The following is a 21589-nucleotide window of genomic DNA, read 5'->3' on the forward strand; positions in this document are numbered from 1 at the left end:
TCCCCCTCACTTTCAGGCACCCCAATCAGACGTAGATTTGGTCTTTTTACATAATCCCATACTTCTTGCAGGCTTTGTTCATTTCTTTTTCTTCTTTTTTCTTTTGGTTTCTCTTCTTGCTTCATTTCATTCATTTGATCCTCCATCGCTGATACTCTTTCTTCCAGTTGATCGAGTTGGTTATTGAAGCTTGTGCATTTGTCACATATTTCTCGTGTCATGGTTTTCATCTCTGTCATTTCGTTTATGACCTTCTCTGCATTAATTAAGTCTAGCTGTCAATTCTTCCACTCTTTTTTCAAGATTTTTAGTTTCTTTGCGCTGGGTACGTAATTCCTCCTTTAGCTCTGAGAGGTTTGATGGACTGAAGCCTTCTTCTCTCATCTCATCAAAATCATTCTCTGACCAGCTTTGATCCGTTGCTGGCGATGGGCTTTGCTCCTTTGCAGGAGGAGATGCGCTCTTATTTTTTGAATTTCCAGCTTTTCTGTCCTGCTTTTTCCCCATCTTTGTGGTTTTATCTGTCTCTGGTCTTTGATGATGGTGACGTACTGATGGGGTTTTGGTATAGGTGTCCTTCCTGTTTGATAGTTTTCCTTCTGACAGTCAGGACCCTCAGCTATAGGTCTGCTGGAGATTGCTTGAGGTCCACTCCAGACCCTGTTTGCCTGGGTATCAGCAGCAGAGGTTGCAGAAGATAGAATATTGCTGAACAGCGAGTGTACCTGTCTGATTCTTGCTTTGGAAGCTTCCTCTCAGGGGTGTACTCCACCCTGTGAAGTGTGGGCTGTCAGACTGCCCCTAGTGGGGGATGTCTCCCAGTTAGGCTACTCAGGGGTGAGGGACCCACTTGAGCAGGCAGACTGCCCCTTCTCAGATCTCAACCTCCGTGTTGGGAGATCCACTGCTCTCTTCAAAGCTGTCAGACAGAGTCATTCGCGTCTGCACAGGCTTCTGCTCCTTTAGCTGAGCCCTGTCCCCAGAGGCGGAGTCTACAGAGACAGGCAGGTTTCCTTGAGCTGTTGTGAGCTCCACCCAGTTCGAGCTTCCCAGCGGCTTTATTTACCTACTTAAGCCTCAGCGATGGCGGGCGCCCCTCCCCCAGCCTCGCTGCTGCCTTGCGGTTAGATTGCCGCAGACTGCTGTGTTAGCAAGGAGGGAGGCTCCGTGGGCGTGGGACCCTCCCGGCCAGGTGTGGGATATATTCTCCAGTGTTCCGGTGTTACAGCGCAATATTGGGGTGGGAGTTACCCGATTTTCCAGGTGTTGTGTGTCTCAGTTCCCCTGGCTAGGAAAAGGGACTCTCTTCCCCCTCGCACTTCCCAGGTGAGGCGATGCCTCGCCCTGCTTCAGCTCTCGCTGGTCAGGCTGCAGCAGCTGACCCGCACGGATTGTCCGGCACTCCCGAGTGAGATGACCCCAGGACCTCAGTTGAAAATGCAGAAATCACCGGTCTTCTGTGTCGCTCGCGCTGGGAGATGGAGACTGGAGCTGTTCCTATTCGGCCATCTTTTTTTTTTAATTTTTTAAATATCTTTGTTAAATTTTTCTGGTAAGTTTCTAAAGTGTTTTACTCTGCTATCCTGGAGTTCCCCAGGTTTCTCCAAAATTGCCATTTTGAATTCTTGATCAGAGAACTTACACATCTTCATCTCAGGTTGGTAGGGTGTCACTGGCTCCTTGCTTTGTAAATTTGGGAAGGTCGTGCTTCCCTGTTTGATGTTGTTTCTTACAAATGTACATTTATGTCTTCACATTGATTTGTTATTTATTCTAGTTTTTGCTGTCTGCCTTTGCTTGGTCTTCCAGGTATGGTTTGTTGCATTCTCTTAGACTTAGATCACTGCCTTCTTGTCAGCACTAGATGGCACCCTAAGCCCAGGTTTGCTTGGCTTTCACAAAAGTTCAGAACACTGACCATCTAGGGTTAGGGGATGTTCCAAAGGGGATTCCCTGGCTGGGGTTGGTGGGGAAGGGAATTAGCTAGGAGTTTGTGCCCAGAAGACCCGTGGAATGTGCTTCCTACTGCTGCTGATCCACTGTCCCTCTGATTTGGCATCTCCTTTGGCTGAGATAAAGAACAGCCCCAAGTTTCCTTTGCTGGAGTTGCTAGCCCTACTTCCACGTTTGTCCATAGCTGTCTTCAGATTTTCTCCCAACAGGCACTAGTAATGCTTCCTGTGGGTTGAGGCAGGAACAGCTTTCCTGCATAGTAACTTTAGACGGTGAGGAAACTGGCTCTCTACCTCAGTCTCAGTTTCTCCAGGATAGGAACCATAAGTCTTGGAGACTTTTTTACTCAGTGCCTAATAACTTAAGGGAGGGGCATCCTGGATAGAGAAGTCCATTCTCTCTTCTGCTTATAATTTTTCTTTTCTTTGTGCCACCAAGGATTGTCACAGCCTCAGTTTTGAGTTCTGGAATATTAGTGGTGATAATGTTGTCACTGTATAGTTGTTTTTCATTTTCTGTATGGAAAAATCAACTCAGATTGCTTCTACTCTGCCATTTTGGTAACATCACTGCATTTTACAAATTCTGATATGTTGTATTTATATTTTCACTTAGCTCAAAATATTTTAAAATTTATCTTGAGATTTCTTCTTTGACCTACTTGTTATTCAGAAGTGTGTTTTCTAATCTCCACATGTTTTGAAATTTTCCAGCTATCTGTATTTATATGTTTCTAGTTTAACTCCATTGTGGTCTGCATGGTAATACTGTAAGATTCTTAGTTTTTAAAAAAATCTGTTAAAGTATACTTTATGTCCCAGAATGTGGTCTCTCAGTGGATGAATGTTCCATGTGAGCTGGAAAGGAATGTATATTCTGCTTCTTGTTGGATGATGAAGTAGTGTGTACGTCAATTAAATCCAATTGACTGGTGCTGTTGAGTTCAGCTGTGACCTTACTCCTTTTCTGCCTGCTGGATCTATTTCAGATAGAGGGGTGTTGATGTCTCTAACTATAATAGCAGATTCATCTCCTTGCAGTTCTATCAGTTTTTGCCTTATATATGTTGGCAGTCTATTAGGTGCATACACATTAAATACTTTATATATATATATAATTTTTAAAATTTTTTATGTATTTATTTTGAGACAGAGTCTCACTCTGTTGCCCAGGCTGGAGTGCAGTGGTGCGATCTCGGCTCCCTGCAGCCTCTGCCTTCTAGGTTCAAACAATTCTCCTCCTTCAGCCTCCTGAGTAGCTGGGACTATAGGCAAGGACCATCATGCCCGGCTAATTTTTGTATCTTTTAGTAGAGATGGGGTTTCACTATATTGGGCCAGCCTGGTCTCGAACTTCTGACCTCAAGTGATCCACCAGCCCCAAAAGTGCTGGGATTACAGGCATGAGCCACCGTGCCTGGCCATATTGTTTTTTTTTTTTTTTTTTTTTTTTTGAGAATTGATCCCTTTGTTATTATGTAATGCCTCTCTTTGTGATGATTTTTCTTGCACTGATGTCTGCTCTGTCTGAAAATATGCTTACTCCCACATTTTTTGGATTAGTGTTAGCATGATATTTTTGTCAATCTCTTTACTTTTAATCTATGTATCTTAATTTTTTTTTACTTTGTTAAAATACTGAGTTTTATTTCACTGTATATTTTTGCCTCCCCACCACTTCCATGTCTTACCACCACTACTACTATGTCCTATCATAACATTCCATACATACTAAAAACCAAGCAAATAGTGGAGTTCCATCTTTAAAAACTAAACAGGCATTTTGGACAACACATTTTTGGCAGTAGAGCCTGGACAACATTTATCAAACACAGTAGGGAAAGTTCTCACTCTGCATTATAAAAAGGACAGCCAGATATCAAGTATTACAGAATTGAAATAAGATGGAACATTTTTAACAAATTGTTTAAACTATTTTCCTAAAGAGACTTCCTCCACTGCCAGATTTTGAATAGCTTCCTGGTCAGTCACCCGGAAGAATTCTTCACAAAATTGATGAACTGCTTACATTTTAATATCTTCTACAGAACTAGGTCCTTTTCGTGTTTTAGGAGTTTTTTCCTGTTTTCTGAAAGATTCTTGTCCTTTGATCTTGGTGTTGATGGTTTTCACTCTTTTCCGTTCTGATTTGTCTTTTGTGCATTTTTGGCTGGAGTATCTCGTATAGATTTCCTCACTGGCACTTTTTCTTCAGTTTCCTCATCATCAAAATCATCATCATCGTCATTTTCATCATCATCATCTTCATCAGCAGCAAGTTGTACTTTTTTCTGTGGAATCTTTCTACCACCTCCTGGGGCAGATCGCTTTCCAGGTAAACTTAAGAGTTTCACATCCTCCTCCTCTTCATCTTCTGACTCTGCATCTTCCTCCACAGCTACTAAGTGCTGTCCGCTAATATGCACTGGCCCTGAAGCACACTCCAACCGTAAGATCACTGGTGGTGTTATTTCAAGGCCCCCAGGGGAAACCATTGGCTGTACAGACATTTTCAAAGTTGCCAGTGTTGCTTTAATTGGACTGCCTTCATAATTCATTGCCTCTGCTTCAACAATATGCAATTTATCCTTTGCACCAGTTCCTGAACTGACTGTTCTTAAAGATAACTGGTGTTCATTTTCATCATTATCCACCTTAAAGTGATAATATTTGTTGGCCTTTTGTTCACAACTGAAAAGATAGTTCTGGGGCCTCAGGGGGCTCATGTTCATGTCCATCAAATCTTCCGTGGGGTGGTGGCATGCACTTAGGTGGGAGAGAAGGTGAACAGAGATAAACGACTACTGCTCCAGAGAACAGCCACGCAGGACGGGAATCACGCCAGGGTATGTGTGTTTATATTTAAAGTGGGTTTCTTTTCAACAGAATCTAGCTGGTCTTATTTTTTGATCTGATCCACTCTGACAATCTGTCTTTGAATTAGCATATTTAGGACATAGATATTTAAAGTGATTATGAATATAGTTGAGTTAATATCTATTATATTTGTCATTGTTCTGTATTTGTTGCCCCGTTTCTGTGTTTCTGTTTCAATCTTTTTTCACCATTTGTGGTTTTAATTAAGCATTTCATATGATTTCACTTTCCTTTCTTAGCATATTAATGTTATTTATGTGTGTGTGTGTGTGTTTTCTTTTTTTAGTGGTTGCCCTAGAGTTTGCATTATACATTTACAACTAATCCAATTTGACTCTCAAATAACACTATACTTCTTTGTGGGTAGTGCAAGTTCCTAATAATAACAAAATATTCCTAATTTCTACCCTCCCTTATATCATTGCTGTTATTCATTTCACTTATATATGTTATACATTAATAGTATAATTGAATATATTATTACTGTTATTATTTTGAATGAATTATTTGTTTGTTCACAAGTAAAATCAAATAAGAATAAGAAAAGTAGAAGTTTTTATTTTACTTTTACTTATGTCTTCTCCAGGACTTTTCCTTTCTTTATGTAGATCTAAGATTTTGACCGATATCATTTTTCTTCTCTTTAAAAAACTTATTTTAACATTTCTCGCAAGTCAGTTCTGTGGGCAAAAATTACCTCAAATTGTGTTTATTAAAGTTTTTATTTTTTCTTCACCTTTTTTTTGCTTGCATTTTTTATTGTGGTAAAAAACACATAATAAATTTACAATCTTAGCCATTTTTAAGTGTACAGTTCAATAGTGTTAAGTATATTTACATTATCGTGCAACCGATCTCTAGAATTTTTTCATCGTGTAACACTTAAGACTTTATACCCACTAAACACTAACTAAATTCCCTCTTTCTCTTCTCTCCAGCCCTTGCTAACCACATTTTTGCTGTTTCTTCTCCACAATTTGACTACTTTAGATACTTCATATGAGTGGACTCATACAGTATTTGTTCTTTTGCAACTGGCGTGTTTTACTTAGCATAATGCCCTGATGGTTCACTTGTGTTGTGGCATATGACACAATATTCTTTTTTTTAAAAAAAAAAATTTCATAATACTCCATTTTATGGATATACCATTTTTCCTTTTCCATTCATTGTCAGTAGACATTTGGATTGTTTCCACTCTACCCCTTGTCTACTATAAATAATGCTTTTGTGAACATGGGTGAAAATTTATCTTTAAGATCCTGCTTTGAATTCTTTTTGGATATATATCCAGAAGTGGGATTGCTGAATCATATTCTAATTGTATTTTGAATTTTAGAAGTATCTCCTTACTGCTTGCTCTCTGTACTACCTGCACCATTTTACATTCCCATCACCAGTGCACAAGGGTTCTCTACATGCTCGACACTTACATTCTGCTCTTTTGATAGTAGCCATTCTAGTGAGTATGAGTTGATGTCTCATTGTTTTGATTTGCATTTCCCTGATGATTAGTGATGATGAGCATCTTTTCAAGTATTTATTGGCTATTCGTATATCTTCTTTGGAGAATTTTCTATTCATTTTCTCATTTTTAAATAAGGTTTTTGTTTTGCATTTTTTACTGTTGAGTTGTAGAAGTTCCTTATATAGTCTGGATATTAACCCCAAATCAGATACATGAGTTGCAGCTATTTTTGCCCAGTTTGTAAGTTGCCCTTTCACTCTGTCGATCAAGTCTGTTTATGCACAAAAGTTTCTCGTAGTCCCATTTGTCTATTTTTTTCCTTTGTTGCCTGTGCTTATGGTGTCACTTCCAAGACATAATTCTCAAATCCAATATCCTGAAGTTTTTCCCCTATACCCTATATTTTTTTCTATGAGTTTCATAGTTTTAGGCCTTATATTTAGGTCTTTAATCCCTTTTGAGTTAATTTTATGTAAGGTGTAGGTTAAGGTCCGACTTATTTTATTTATTTATCTATTTATTTAGGCATGTGGATATCCCAGTTTTCCCAGTACCATTTGTTAAGGAGACTGTCCTTTATTCACTGTGTCATCTTGGCATCCTTGTCAAAAGTCATTTGGCCATATATACAAGGGTTTATTCCTAGGCTGTAAATTCTGTTACATTGGTGTATATATCTAGTACCATATCATCTTAATTACAGTTGCTGTGTAGGATGTTTTGAAATCAGGGAGTATGAGTTTTCCAATTTTGTTCTTTTTCAAGATTGTTTTGGCTATTTATAGTCCCTTGAGAATTTTAGGATGCTTTTTTTGTGTGTTTCTGCAAAAAATGTCATCAGTATTTTGATAAGGATTACATTGAATCTGTAGATCACTGTGGGTAGCATGGATAGTTTGACAATGTTAAGTCTTTCAATCTATGAGCCTGGAATATCTTTCTGTTTATTTCTATCTTCTTTGATTTTCTTGTGGCAGTGTTGAGTTTGTAGTGTGGAAACCTTTTACCTTCGTAGTTGAGCTTATTCCTAGGTATTTTTTCCTTTTTGTTGCGATAGTAAGTGGAATTGTTTTCTTAATTTCCTTTTTTTTTTTTTTTTACAGGTCCTTTGAGGGATAATTTCCTTTGTGAATTGATTGTTAGTGTTTAGAAATGCAGTTTTTGAATTTTGCTTTTGCATCCTGTAACTTTGCTGAATTTACTGATTTTAACAGTTTTTATGGAACATGTCATCTGTGAAGGGAATTAATTTTACTAATTTTCCAATCTGTATGTTTTCTATTTCATTTTCTTGTCTAATTGCTCTGGATAGACCTCCTAGTACTGTGTTGAATAGCAGTGGTGAGTGTGGGCATCCTTGCCTTATTCCTGCTCTTAGAGGGAAAGTTTCAGTCTTCTTTTGTTGACTATGATGTTAAATGTAGCCATCTCATATATGACTTTTATTATGCTGGGGTGGTTTTTTTCTATTCCTAGTTTATTGAGTGTTTGTATCATGAGATTGTTGAATTTTGTCTGCATCAATTCAAATGATTATCTGGTTTTGTCCTTCATCTTGTTAATGTGGTGTATTAAATAGGATTATTTTCATATGTTAAACCTTCCTTTCGTTCCACGAATAAGTCCCACTGGTCATGGTGTATAATCCTTCTAATGTACTGTTGAATTCAGCTGACTAGTATTTTGTTGAGGATTTTCACATCAGTATATTTAAGGGATATTTGCCTGCAGTTTTCTTTTCTTGTGTCTCTCATTTTGGTGTTAAGGTAATTCTGACCTCATAGAATGAGTTTGGAAGTGTTGCAATTCTTTCAAAGAGTTTCTGTTTTGATTCTTTCGAAGAGTTTGAGAAGGATTAGTGTTAGTTCTTATTTAAATATTTGATGGACTTCTCCAATGAATCTATCTGGTCCTGGCCTTTTTTTGTTGGGAGGTTTTTAATTACTGTTTCAATTCTTTACTAGTTATAGGTATGCTCACATAGATTTCTTATTTCTTCATGATTCAGTATTGGTTGGCTTCATGTTTCTAGGAATTTGCCCATTTCTTCTAGATTATCTGGTTTCATTGTAATTTAATAGTAGCCTCATATTTCTTTTTATTTCTATAACGTCAGTTGAATGTCTTCTCTTTTGTTTGTAATTTTAGCTATTTCAATCTCTTCTCCATTTTAGTTATTGCAGCTAAGGATTTGCTAATTTTGTTCATCTTCTCAGAATACCAACTGTTGGTTTCGTTGTATTTTTTCTATATTTTTTCGTATTTGTTTCATTTATCTCTGCTCTAAGCTAGTTGTGAATTTAGCTTATTTTTCTTTATTCCTTTAAGTGTAAGGTTAAGTTGTTGATTTGAGGTCTTTCTTCCTTTTTAATAAAACTTTCCTCTTAATACTGTTTTTGTTCCATTCCATCAGTTTTGGTATGCTGTGTTTTCATTTTCATTTATCTCCAGATATTTTCTAAATTCCCTTGTGATTTCCTATTTGACCCACTGGTTGTTTGGTTGTTTAAAACTGCATTGTTTAATTCTCATACATTTGTGAATTTGCCTGTTTTTTTGTTTTTGTTTTTTAGTTTTTTTTTTTTTTGGCTATTGATTTGTAGTTTCATTGTGCTGAGGATGGAGAATTTATTTGTATGACTTCAATCTTATATTTAAGGCTTTTTTTTGTGGTCTAACATGTAGTCTCTCTTGGAGAATATTACATGTGCACTTGAGAAGAATGTGTATCCCCTGTTGTTGGGTGGAGTGTTCTGTTTATGTTTGTTAGTTCCAATTGGTCTAAAGGGTTATTCAAGTCATCTGTGTCTTCTGTTTGATCTTCTGTCTGGTTGTTCTATTCTTACTGAAAGTGGGGTAATTGAAGTCGCCTGTTAGTATTGTGTTGCTGCTCATTTTTTTTTTTTTTTTTTAAGGTGGAATTTTTTTTTTTTTTTTTTAAGGTGGAGTTTTGCTCTTTTACCCAAGCTGGAGTGAAGTGGTGCAATCTTGGCTCACTGAAACCTCCTCCCCCTGGGTTTAAGCGATTCTTCTGCCTCAGTCTCCTGAGTAGCTGGGATTATAGGCACCTGCCACTACACCTAACTAATTTTTTATATTTTTAATAGAGATGGGGTTTCACTGTGTTGGCCAGACTGGTCTCCTGACCTCCGGTGATCCACCCACCTCGGCCTTCCAAAGTGCTGGAATTACAGGTGTGAGCCACTGCACCTGGCCATCTTCCTTCAGTTCTGTCAGTGTTGCTTCACATATTTGACTGCTTTGATGTTAGATGTGTATATATTTATTGTTATATCTTTTTGGTGAATTTACCATTGTATCATTATATAATGTCCCCCTTTTTCTCTTATGATAGTTTTTTTCCCTTAAAGTCTAGTCTGTTTGATATATGTATGGCTGCTCCTGCTCTCCAGTTTCTCATTTGCATAGATTATCTTTTCCACCCTTTCACTTTTAGCCCATGTGTATTTTTTGTTTATTTGTTTGAGAAGGAGTCTCGCTCTGTCACCCCGGCAGGAGCACAGTGGCATGGTCTTGGCTCAACTGCAACCTCCACCTCCTCAGTTCAAGCAGTTCTCTTGCCTCAGCCTCCCGAGCAGCTGGGATTACAGGTGCATGCCACCATGTCCAGCTAATTTTTTGTATTTTTAGTAGAGACAGGGCTTCACTATGCTGGCCAGGCTGGTCTCGAACTCCTAACCTCATGACCCACCAGCCTTGGCCTCCCAAAGTGCTGGGATTACAGGTGTGAGCCACCGTGCCTGGCTCCCATGTGTTTTTAGATATAAAGTGATTTTCTTGTAGGCACCTTATCGTTGGATCTCATATTTTTTAGCCATTCAATGTCTTGGTATGTTTGATCTTTTCACATTTAAAATAATTACTGACAGGAAAGGACTTAGTATTACTTTGGTGTATTTAATCCTTTTATGTTTAAAAGGATTATGTTTATGTTTCAAGCAATTACTGATAGGAAAGGACTTAGTATTACTTTTGTTCTTGTTTTTTGTCTGTCTTACAGCTTTGTCTTTCCTCTCACTGTGTTATTTGTTGATTTTTTCTAGTGACATTTTGATTCCCTATTTCCTTTTGTATATATTCTACAGATATTTTCCTCATGGTTACCCTTGCAATTCCATAAAACATCTTAAAAGTTCTAACAATCTATTTTAAACTGACTTTTTAAATATTTAAATATTTCAAACTGATAAATTAACTTCAATCACGTATAAAAACCATGCTCCTTTACCTGTCTCTCTGCCTCCCGTTTTATGTTATTGATGACTCAAATTGCATGTTTTTACATTGCTTATTTAATATAGATTATTACTTTTTATGCTTTTAGAAAAATTCTGGGCCAGATGCAGTGACCCATGGCTGTAATCACAGCACTTTGGGAGGCCAAGGTGGACGGATCACTTGAGTTCAGGAGTTTGAGACCAGCCTGAGCAACATGGCAAAACCCCATCTCTACAAAAAGCACAAAAATTAGCCAGGCATGGTGGTGAGTGCCTGTGGTCCCAGCTACTTGGGGGACTGAGGCAAGAGGATGACTTGAGCCTGGGAGGCGAAGGTTGCTGAGAGTTGAGATCATGCCACTGCACTCCAGCCTGGGTGACAGAGCCAGACCTTGTCTAGAAAAAAAAAAATTGTATACCAGATTTATAAGTGATTTACTCACCTACATTACAATACAGGATTCTATATTTTTCTGTATATTTACCTGGGACTTACATTTTTATTAATGTATGGTTTTATGTTCCTGTTTATCAGCTTTTCACTTACTTGTAGGTGCTCTTTTAGAATTTCCTGTGGAATAAGTCTAATGGTGATAAACTCCCTCAATTTTTATCTGAGAAAGTCTTAATTTCTGTTTTTGTTTGTTTTGAAAGGGCACTTTTGCTAAAGATAGCATTCTTGATTGGCACCGCTTTTCTTTTGAATACATCATCCAACTTCTTAGCCTGCAGGATTTCTGCTAAGTCTGCTGAGAATCTAGTGTGAGCTCCTTTATATGTACTGAGTTGCTTTTTTTTGTTTGTTTGCTGCTTTCAAGATCTCTGTCACTAGACAGTTTAATTATGATATGATATGTCTCAGTGTAGATCCCTTAGATCCCTTTAGATTTATTGTGGTTGGATTTATCTGAGATTCTGGAATTCGTATATCCATTTCTCTCAGATTTGGGAAATTTCCAACCATTATTTCTTCAAATAGGTCCTCTACCCTTTTCTTTCTTCTCTTTCTGAGGTTCCCATAATGCATGTGTTCTTCTATTTGATGCTATCCCAGAAGTCCCTCAGATTCTCTTCATTTTCCTTCATTCTTTTTTTCTTTTTTGCTCCTCTTCATTTCTTTTTCTTCTTCTTTTTGGGATTCATCCTGCTTGATGTTCTCTGAACTTCCTGGATCTGTGGTGGGATCTGAAACCAATTTCAGGAAATCCCTAAACATTGTTACTTTATTTATTGCTTCTGTTCTTTTCTCTTTTAATTTTCTTGATGTTTCCATTATGCATTTGCTACATTTTCTGGAGTTGTTCCACATTCTTGAATATTATTCCATTTTTTCCGTCTTTTTTCTCTTTGCTTGTTAAGTTTCTACTGACATGTCCTTAAGCTCAAAGATACTTTCCTCAAGATGTGTCCAGTATACTAATGAGCTAATCAAATGTATTCTTCATTTTTGTGTTTTTTGATCTCTAGCACTTCTTTTTAATTCTTTCTCAGAATTTCCATCTCTTTGCCTATATTATCCAGCCATTGTTGCATGTTGCCTGATTTTTCCACTAGCACCCTTAGGATATTAACGGTCGTTGTTTTAAATTCCTGATCTGATAATTCCAACATTCCTGCCATATGTGAGTCTGTTTGTGATGCCTGCTCTGTCTCTTCAAACTGTGTTTTTGCCTTTTAGTATGCTTTGTAGTTTTTTGTTGAAAGCTGGACATGATGTACTGGTTGAAAAGAATTGCAGTAAATAGACTATTAGTCATGTAGTAGTGAGGCACAGGGGAAGGGGAAGCATTCTCTAATTTTATGATTATATCTGAACCTTTTCTTACAATTAGGACAGGATGAAGCTGTCATTCTGGTACCCAGGCTAGAATGCAGTGGCATAATCTTGACTCACTGCAGCCTCCACCTCCTGAGTTCAAGCCATCCTCCTGCCTCAGCCTCCCAAATAGGTGGGACTACTGGCATATACCACCATGCTCAGCTAATTTTTCTTTTTCTTTTTTGTAGAAATGGGGTCTCTCTATGTTGCCCAGGCTGGTCTTGAACATCTGGAATCAAGCACTCCTCCCACCCCAGCCTCCCAAGTGCTGGGATTACAGATGTGAGCCACCACACTTGGCCTGTCTCAGTCTTTAAGTGAGCCTGTGGCCCTAGGGTCTGAACTTCACAAGTGCCCCTCACTTCTTTTCCCAGATGGCTGGAGGGAGGTATCTTCTGTTCCACGTATGTTAGAGCTGACTGGATTGGGTATTTTTGCCCTTTCCCCATGTCAGTTAGATTCAAAACTATAGTAGATTATGATCTGGTAAAATAGTTTTCCTTGGGGGAAGGCCTTGTTTAGAACATAATGCTTCTCCCGACCACCCCTAATACCTGAGGGGATTTTTCCTGCTAGAGCTCCAGGAGGTAAAACTCACAAAAGCATTGGGTCCCCTGGAAGTTTTTTAACTCTCAGACTTGTCCACACTGAGTCTCTGGCAATTTGTTTATTACAGTTCAGGCTTTGCTACCAGTACTGGTTCTTGTAGTGGTTTTCTACTCAGGGTTTCTGTTAAGTTGTGACTATATCTGCTGTCTGTCAGAAAAGGGAATGCTTTTCAGCTCTTCTAAAGGAATACTTTTCAGAAGGCCCACAAAGCAGTGAACTGAGGATGCAAGTTGGGTGAGGAATTACTGCCATGAGTATGGTTCCTAAGAAATCAGTGCATTCATGAGTTATTTGAAAAGGAACTGTTTTATTACCTCATGTCCAGAGATAAAGATCCTAAGGTCTGTACTGTAATAGCTTCGACTGAAGGAGACTGAGAGTTGATGTTATAGGTTGATTTGTATCATGGCACTCTTTTATCATTTGCCTGTAGCTGTAACTGCTTAGGAGAACCATGCTTCAGTCCACCCCTGCCTCTTTCCACTGAAGTCGGTGTTGTTTGTATCATATGGGTTATTTGGGATTAAGTTGGTTTGGGATGGGCACTGCACCAAATTAAAATTTGATGATTTCACATTTTAGGTCTTATAAGCATGTAACACATACGATTATGTAGTATGAAAGCAAACTGTGTACTTTGCATACATGAATTCAGTTAGTTTTCAGAGTAGCCTAATTAGGAAAGTACTGTCATGTCTGTTTTATGGATAAGGAATATGAGACTTAGAAAGGTCAAGTAAATTGCCTGAGGATATGCAAGCAGCTAAAGGTAAGTGGCAGGGCTGCAATTCAACCTCCTGACTCCAAACACTAGTAAATACTACCCTACTCTTTTCAGTCACTACCATTTCATGGCTTTCATTCTTCCCATTCTCCTTCTCTTGTCATTCCCTCCATCCCACCCGTACTTTTCCTTCTCCTCTTTAACTCACTATGTCAAAGAGGAAAGGAAATACCATTTTTGAGACAAACTGATTTGCTGGAAGTTCAAGTCTACTAGCAGTATATAGTACTCATTTCATCATATTCTACATTAACAAGGTAAAATATCCATTTATATTTCTGCTTTTGTAAACTGGCATGCCCTTTATTCACATTTCGGTTAGGATCATACTATTTTATTATTGATTCGTATGCACTATTTAGAAGGAAATTTTACGTATGACTTCCTGTAGTCACCTTTTACACTCTGAGGGCTGCAACAAATATTAGACTAATCAACAAGCAGAAGTCATCTAGAAGCAATTCAGCTTTATGCAAAAATAATGTAGGCCCAGTGCCCCAAGTGTAACTGTGATGAACAGATTTTTTGTTAATTTCCTTTATATGTAGGGAGAAAAAACAAATTTTAGATTAGAATGTACATAAATTTCAGTTTGTTGAAGTTGGCTCTGGAAGGGTGTTGTACACCCTCATTTCCTAGTGGCCTGGAAAAGCATAATAAAAGAAGAATAATGAACCTTCTGTACTTAGTATAAGGAAATGCCTTTTTTTTTTTTGAGACGGAGTTTCACTCTCGTCACCCAGGCTGGCGTGCAATGGTGCGATATCGGCTCATCACAACCTCTGCCTCCAGGGTTCAAGCGATTCTCATGCCTCAGCTTCCCGAGTAGCTGGGATTACAGGCTTGTGTTACCACGCCCAGCTGATTTTGTATTTTTAGTAGAGACAGAGTTTCTCCATGTTGATCAGGCTGTTCTCAAACTCCCGACCTCAGGTGATCCACCTGCCTTGACCTCCCAAAGTGCTAGGATTACAGACATGAGCCACCGTGCCTGGCCTAGGAAATGCTTTTTAAGTACTTAAGTTCTGGCACAATATTTACCATTCCAAAACTCCCATTAACTTTGGTTTTTCTCCTCAGGATGATAAATCTGTATTCAGAAAGGCTTTGGGTACAGTTGTAGTTTATCTGCATAGATAATATCAACCAAGTTAGAACCAATAAAGAGTAATATAGAATGACTATTTAAAATACCACAGGGAAAAGTTGGGTTTTTTTTTTAAAAGCTAGAGTACCCGAAGTGAAATTTGGTCAAAGCGGATATCAATTCCTAGACTTAGGTTTTAATTTAAATGGATTTATTTATGGCCTCTAAGACAATCATTTTATTCTTATGCATTCATGAAATAATTCACTAACACATTTCCCCCAAAGAGTTGCTAATGCAATGCTCTTTCGCTCAGTGGAGTCATCTGATTGTTTTAGCGTATGCATTATCATCTAACCATCAGAATATATAAGAAATGTTTGACCTTTAATTAAAGTTGCAGAATGTAGCTGCTATTGTGTAGCATTCTAGAAATGTTTATAAAAATATGAAACCATGGGAGATGGGAATAAAAAATGGTCTTCATCCCTTCTTTGTGTTAAATATCTGAAGAAAAAAATGTTCTGGCTTATGAATTGGAAACATTTTCATCCTTAGTAAACACATAGCTGCTTAAGTGTATTTCTTAACACCGTGAATCAAAGGGGAATGTTTAAATGTGACCAGAAATTCTTAACAGCTAAGACTGTGCAGAGGCTTTAGAGCCCAACAGACTGGGCTGGAATTCTAGATCCCCCATTTATTGGCTGTGTGACCTTGTGCAAGTTTCTTAACCTTGCCAAACACCCATTCATGTGTAAATGTAACTAATAGTACCTACTTCACAAGGTGTGTGGTTGGGAGGGATTTAAATCAGTTTATGAAAAATGACTGCAATAGTGCTTGGCACATAGAACTCAACAAGTAGTAGCAATTGTTACAAAAGCGAAACAACCTCTTAAATAAAAATAAAATATTAGTGTCATCAAAATTCAGTCATTAACATATTTTATGATTAAAAAGAAGACTGCCAAAATCATGAAGCAGTTGAAAAATAAAAACATTACACTTGAAATTTCAGTAACAGTAACTTTGAGCTAGTTGTATTTTTGTTTTAGAATTTTTTGGTTATCATGAGATTTGACATCTTAAGTAAAAGGTCTACTTGTTATACCATATTCTGGTGTGCTCTAGTGGTTTTGACAGGTATACACATAGATGTTAGGAAAAAAAACCCTTTGGTTGTTGCAATTTTCTCCTTATTGCATCTAATTGAAAACATAGAGCAAAGTGTAGAACACGTCTGTGGGTACTTTTCATACCAGTCATAGTACCACAGAAGCCATGGAAGCCTTTAAGAGAACTTCTATAGGCTTAGAATGTAGTGAAAATGTTCGGGGACTCTGTAACATTTGTATTACCATAAAATCCCCACCCTTACCCTTACTCCTTCCCCACCCACCTGCAAAAAAACAAGAAAGAAAAAAAGAAACTATTCTAGTAATCAGCTGCTTCATTGTGCTAGAAAGTATTTCTGTCGTGGAAATATTTGGCAATGAACCAAAAAGAATTTGGCATTTGGAAATATCTTCCATTGGCATAGCTTGTAATACAATTCACAGAAACTTTTAAAAACAACTTGAATATAATATCTGTAAACTTTCATATTTACTATACTTTGGGGACAAGATCTTAAATCTTCCTATCTTATTCATCTTCACTTTTGAAGTTCTTTCAGAAATGTTCATGCTGATTAATAGTTAAATGATTTAAGTATTAACTTACCCATTTCTAGCACATATAATAAATAGCCTTTTAGTTGTTTTCTTGCTTCTGAAGCAGCCAGCATCCTTACAAATTTTTTCATTACTCATTGTCCTCAAAAATTGCTCTTCAAGCAAAATGTGGTTTCCTGTATTTCCTGGGTCATTCAATTAATGTATTTCTCCAAGTCTAACCATAAGAACTCGATACTACACACTGTTTCCTAACAGATGGAAAATCCTTATGTTTTCACTTAACATCCCTCTACTAAGCAGCTCTCTGGGAGCTGTCTTTCCCTTGTCCCATTAGTATGTTAAAGCAGCCAGATCCCTGAAACATAAATGATAAAAGTGGATTTCATATCTGACATTTTCTTTTTAAAGATTTATTTTTTTTCTTTTCTTTTTTTTTTTTTTTTTTTTTTTTGAGACGGAGTCTCGCTCTGTCACCCAGGCTGGAGTGCTGTGGCCGGATCTCAGCTCACTGCAAGCTCCGCCTCCCGGGTTCACGCCATTCTCCTGCCTCAGCCTCCCGGGTAGCTGGGACTACAGGCGCCGCCACCTCGCCCGGCTAGTTTTTTGTAGTTTTTAGTAGAGACGGGGTTTCACCGGGTTAGCCAGGATGGTCTTGATCTCCTGACCTCGTGATCCGCCCGTCTCGGCCTCCCAAAGTGCTGGGATTACAGGCTTGAGCCACCGCGCCCGGCCCATATCTGACATTTTAAGTTACCAGGTATTTTTCCTTTATGGCTTAATCATTGAAATTTGTGAAGATAATATGTACAGGAGGGGAAAGATTTTTATTTCAGAGGCTGGAAAAAAGCAACACAGCATTTTAGTAGATTGCATAAAAATGGAGCAATAGTTAATTTTTACAGTTTTTTACTTTAGCTATTAAAGACTTCTTTTTTTATAACCACATTTTAACAGCTTTTAATCTAACCGTAATAATAAATACTAGTTCCTTTGCCCAGGGTTTGGAAATAATCAGAAAGAGTTCTCAGGCAAATTCGGCTTTTAAAATATTTCGTCCTGTTGTATTTTGTTGACTTCTTGAGAACTGGTATAGGGAAAAGAAGAATAAAAAATAAGATTCATTTATTTCTTATTTGCTAGAAAAAAAGCTGCTATTCATACCAAACACACGCTTGGACTACATGGCAATTAAAAAGAAATCAATACTAAGAAAAAAAAAGCTGCTATTGTTTTCTTCACTGGCAGAAGCAGCGTGTAAGTGGCAACTCGTGGCTCTAATGATGCATCATCCCTAGGCAGATTATTTATAATACATATGTAAAGTCACTATCACTAGTGACATCTATATGTATTTAACCCTGAATCTTCAATCTCTTTTACATTTTGAGGAAACCTATTCTTGGTTTACTTGATACCTGGACTAGTTTGGTATAGAATTGAACAATTCTACATCAATTTGTCTCCATTGTGACTATTTTAACTAGCTCAGTTTTAAGCCTTGTTTAGAAATGGTAATTTCTCTTTCTAAATTTAATTTTATGTCCAAATGTTTTTGGTACAGCCTGGCCAAATTCAGGTCCCCATCTAACTTATTTTCTTACTTATTCAAAGACTGAAAGAAGGCCACAAGGATGCAGCATGAATGAAGGGTGGACTGGTATGAGATGAGACAGGATGGCGGGGTAGGGGGATCAGATCATATATAGCTATATGAAGGCCATAATAAGGAGGTCAAATTTTATTCTCAGGGAAGCCATTTAAATTAGAATGACATGATATGATATTTCATTTTTAAAAGATCACTCTAGCTGCTGAAAACTACATGGGGCAGGAATAGATGGGAGACCAGAGAGGAGGCTCTTAGCATAATCTAGAAGATTAGACCAGAGTAATCAAGGCAATGGAGAGAAGGGGAAAGATTCAGGATATGTTTTGCAGATAAAAGGTTCCAGGATCTGGTGACAGATTGTATGAAGGCTCTAAGGAAAAGCAGCATCAAAGATATGCCTAGGCCTGATATTCAGTTCATGCCACTGCCTTGGCTGCCTAGGTCTTTGTGTGAGTCTTGTTATGAAGGGCCAGTGCTTTTCTGTATCTGATGAGCCAAAGTTTTGGCCTTGAAACGGGGAAAAATCATGGATGAACAAGTTTAGAGAGGAGACATTCTAAGTTCTGTCCGGCTACATGTTTTAACATTCCCACACTGATGAGATTTACTTTAAAAGTACCTTCATGAAATTTTTCTGAAACTTTATTCTACAGCAGTGCCAAAAACATTCCAGACAAAAGTGGTCCTCTATTGTTTCATATAACAGACATGAATCTGATTTCTTCCACAACTTTTGACATCTTATCCAATAGTGAATTAGCAAAGTTTTGTTAGCCTGCAGGGGTTTCTATGAGGGTTTCTCACCTCAGCACCACTGACATTTAGATGGGATACTTTGGTTTAGGGGGCTGTTCAGTACATTATAGGATGTTTAGCACCATCCCTGGTCCACAAGATGCCAGCCGCAACTCTCAGTTATGAAAGCCAAAAATGTCTCCAGATAACACCAAATGTCCTTGGGGAGCAAAATCATCCCCAGTTTAGAACCAAACTAAGCAACAGAATTTTCTAGCATGGTGCTAATAGTAACAAAAGTAACACTTATTAAGCACTTGTTATAGCCCTTTTATCTTATACTACCAGAGCCAGTAGGTAATGTTTAAAATCTTATAAATCATAAAAATAGATAAATGCCTTTAATTTCTACTTTAAATGTAATTATAAATCCAATCAACAATTGATGTTGGACCACAGCCTTCTGAGTATGAATCCACTGGCTGGATTTCCAAATTGCCATGGTACATGAAGCATTTTCTACCATTTTTAGTTTCAAGTATTTTTAAATGGGGTAAAACTGGATTCTGCTTTCATCCTTGCTTTTTACATCTGTCCAGTCTTTTAGTTTTCTTACCCATACCCAGTTTAACTGCTTTTTGGCTGGGGATGGGTTGAGGGGAACAACTAGCTTTTTTTTTTTTTTAAGTGTTTCTAATGCATTCAACCTAGCTTTCAAATAAAACCAGAAGTCTTTTACACTCACACTTTATTGACTGCTGAATATTTAACTAAATTACATAATTACCCCAAGTAAAACAAACAGATTCAATGACCACTGCCACTAGCCTTTTGTAAGCATGCAGCTGATCATCTGGTGGGACAAAAGCATAAGGTTGGTTAGAGAATAGCCTCCTAGCCACAGTCTTCTACCATGTGATAAGCAAGTATGCCTATCAGCTAGTTTCACTAGGTAAAAACTGGTTAAGAGTTACTGTATGTGTGAAACACCATGTAAATTACTCTACCTGCATTATCTCTTTTAATTTTCACAACAACCCTAATACATAATTATGTTAATATTTGTGTTTTGCCTTTGAGAAAACTGAAACATAAAGATAAGTGTTTTACAGAAGGTTACATAGCTAATAAATAAAAGGACCAGGATGGGAACCCCAGGCATTCTAATAGGTGCTTTACCATTTCATCACAAGTCCAAGGCCATAAAGGTTAATTTTCTACAGAGCACTAAGCTCCAGTTTGGTCCATGATCACAAACTGTACCTTGGAATCTTGACCTGTCATCTTCAAAGTAAGTGCTATGGCAATAAAACATGGGATATTAATATAAATCTACTACTTGGAACAATTCAAAGGATTGATAAGAAAGCTCAGTGACTCCAAAGCATCAAGTCCATACATTTAAAGATAACCCAGACAAATATACCTGTACTAGTTTCCTATTTCTTTGATAACAAATCATCACAAGCTTATGCCCTAAAACAACGAAAATATATTATCTATAGCTTAGAAGTTTGACACAGGTCTCACGGGGCCAAAACCAAGGTGTCAGCAGGACTGTGTTCCTTTCTGGAGCTTCCAGGTAAGAATCTATTTTCTTACCTTTTCTAGCTTCTGGAGGGCACTCACATTCCTTGACTTGTGACCCTTCTTCCCTCTATCTTCAAAGCCAGTAGTTGCATCTCCCTGACCATTCATCTGTAGCCACATCGCCCCGACTCTGAACTTTCCTGCCTCCTCCTTCCCCTTTTCAAAACCCTTGTGATCACATTGAGCTCACATGGATAATACAGGCTGATCTCCCTACCTCAATAAAATGAGCCTTGGAGCCTTGGCACAGCTTTGAGCCACAGTCAGTTCCTGTTCAGCTACATTAACTGTTTTGTTTTTAATAGGCATTTTCACAAGGTGATGTGATTCAAAGTTTGATTTGTATGAGAAATCAGTCATGATTGAATTGCATAACTGTCCCCAAAGTCCATGTAAATGGATCTATGTAATTATAAATAAAAATAATAATTACAGATATATCAGAGGTCCTTTAGTCTTGTAATAGTTGAGTCTAGTAAGTCTCACCAAATTCCACACACAAGGTTCTAACGTATGTACACATGCATTTGTTACAGAATGTAATTTAAATACTATAGTAACCAAATTCAAGGTAATGGACAAAAATTAATAATTTTCATTAAAGCTTTCTATTTTGGGCTCCTCCTGAATGTGCTGTTTTAAATGACTAGGACATTAAAGTGATTGTTTCAGAAGAACTATCAGCACCTTTTTTATGTGTCATGTTCATCCAGACTATCCATCCAGATAATGGTTTTATTTCTGATATGTCTTCCAAGGTTGTTACCCCTCCATGTGGGATAGGCAATGAATTTAACTGTCTTTTGTTCCCTAAAAGTTTTATAAGTTTTTATCCAACATATGCATGTAGTGGAAAAAAACTCACAAAAGTGCTTTCAAGCACTCACAGTGGTGTCTAAGCCACTATTAACTGAAAAAGCTGCTGTATTTAAAAAACTGCTAGCTCCTTTAAAGACTTAGAAAACGACACGGAAACTCCAAAAAGAGCTATGAATTAATAAATTTGTGATTATAAAACTGATAAATTCTACAGTAAGACAATTAAAATGGCAATATTAATAGTATACCCTTTATTGAATACCTATGTGTCTGGCCCTTTGGTCGTATCATCTCATTTCATCCTTATAACCTGTAAGGTAAGT

General features: G+C 37.6%; 2 protein-coding genes across 8 annotated transcripts in view; one reads left to right on the plus strand and one right to left on the minus strand.

The window, feature by feature from the left end:
• RNF13 (ring finger protein 13) overlaps positions 1 to 21589 on the plus strand; it is a 182875-nt gene that overhangs the window by 158707 nt on the left and 2579 nt on the right. The window lies entirely within an intron of this gene.
• Positions 3978 to 20807, minus strand: LOC111544748 (nucleophosmin-like). The gene is made up of 3 exons (XM_031935019.1): positions 20665 to 20807; positions 4151 to 4718; positions 3978 to 4064 (listed from the first exon to the last, which is right to left on the minus strand). Exons 1-3 carry the CDS (start codon positions 20805 to 20807, stop codon positions 3978 to 3980), a joined length of 798 nt encoding a protein of 265 aa, XP_031790879.1.

Source organism: Piliocolobus tephrosceles, chromosome 2 (assembly GCF_002776525.5).
Source record: "Piliocolobus tephrosceles isolate RC106 chromosome 2, ASM277652v3, whole genome shotgun sequence".
NCBI lineage: Eukaryota > Metazoa > Chordata > Mammalia > Primates > Cercopithecidae > Piliocolobus > Piliocolobus tephrosceles.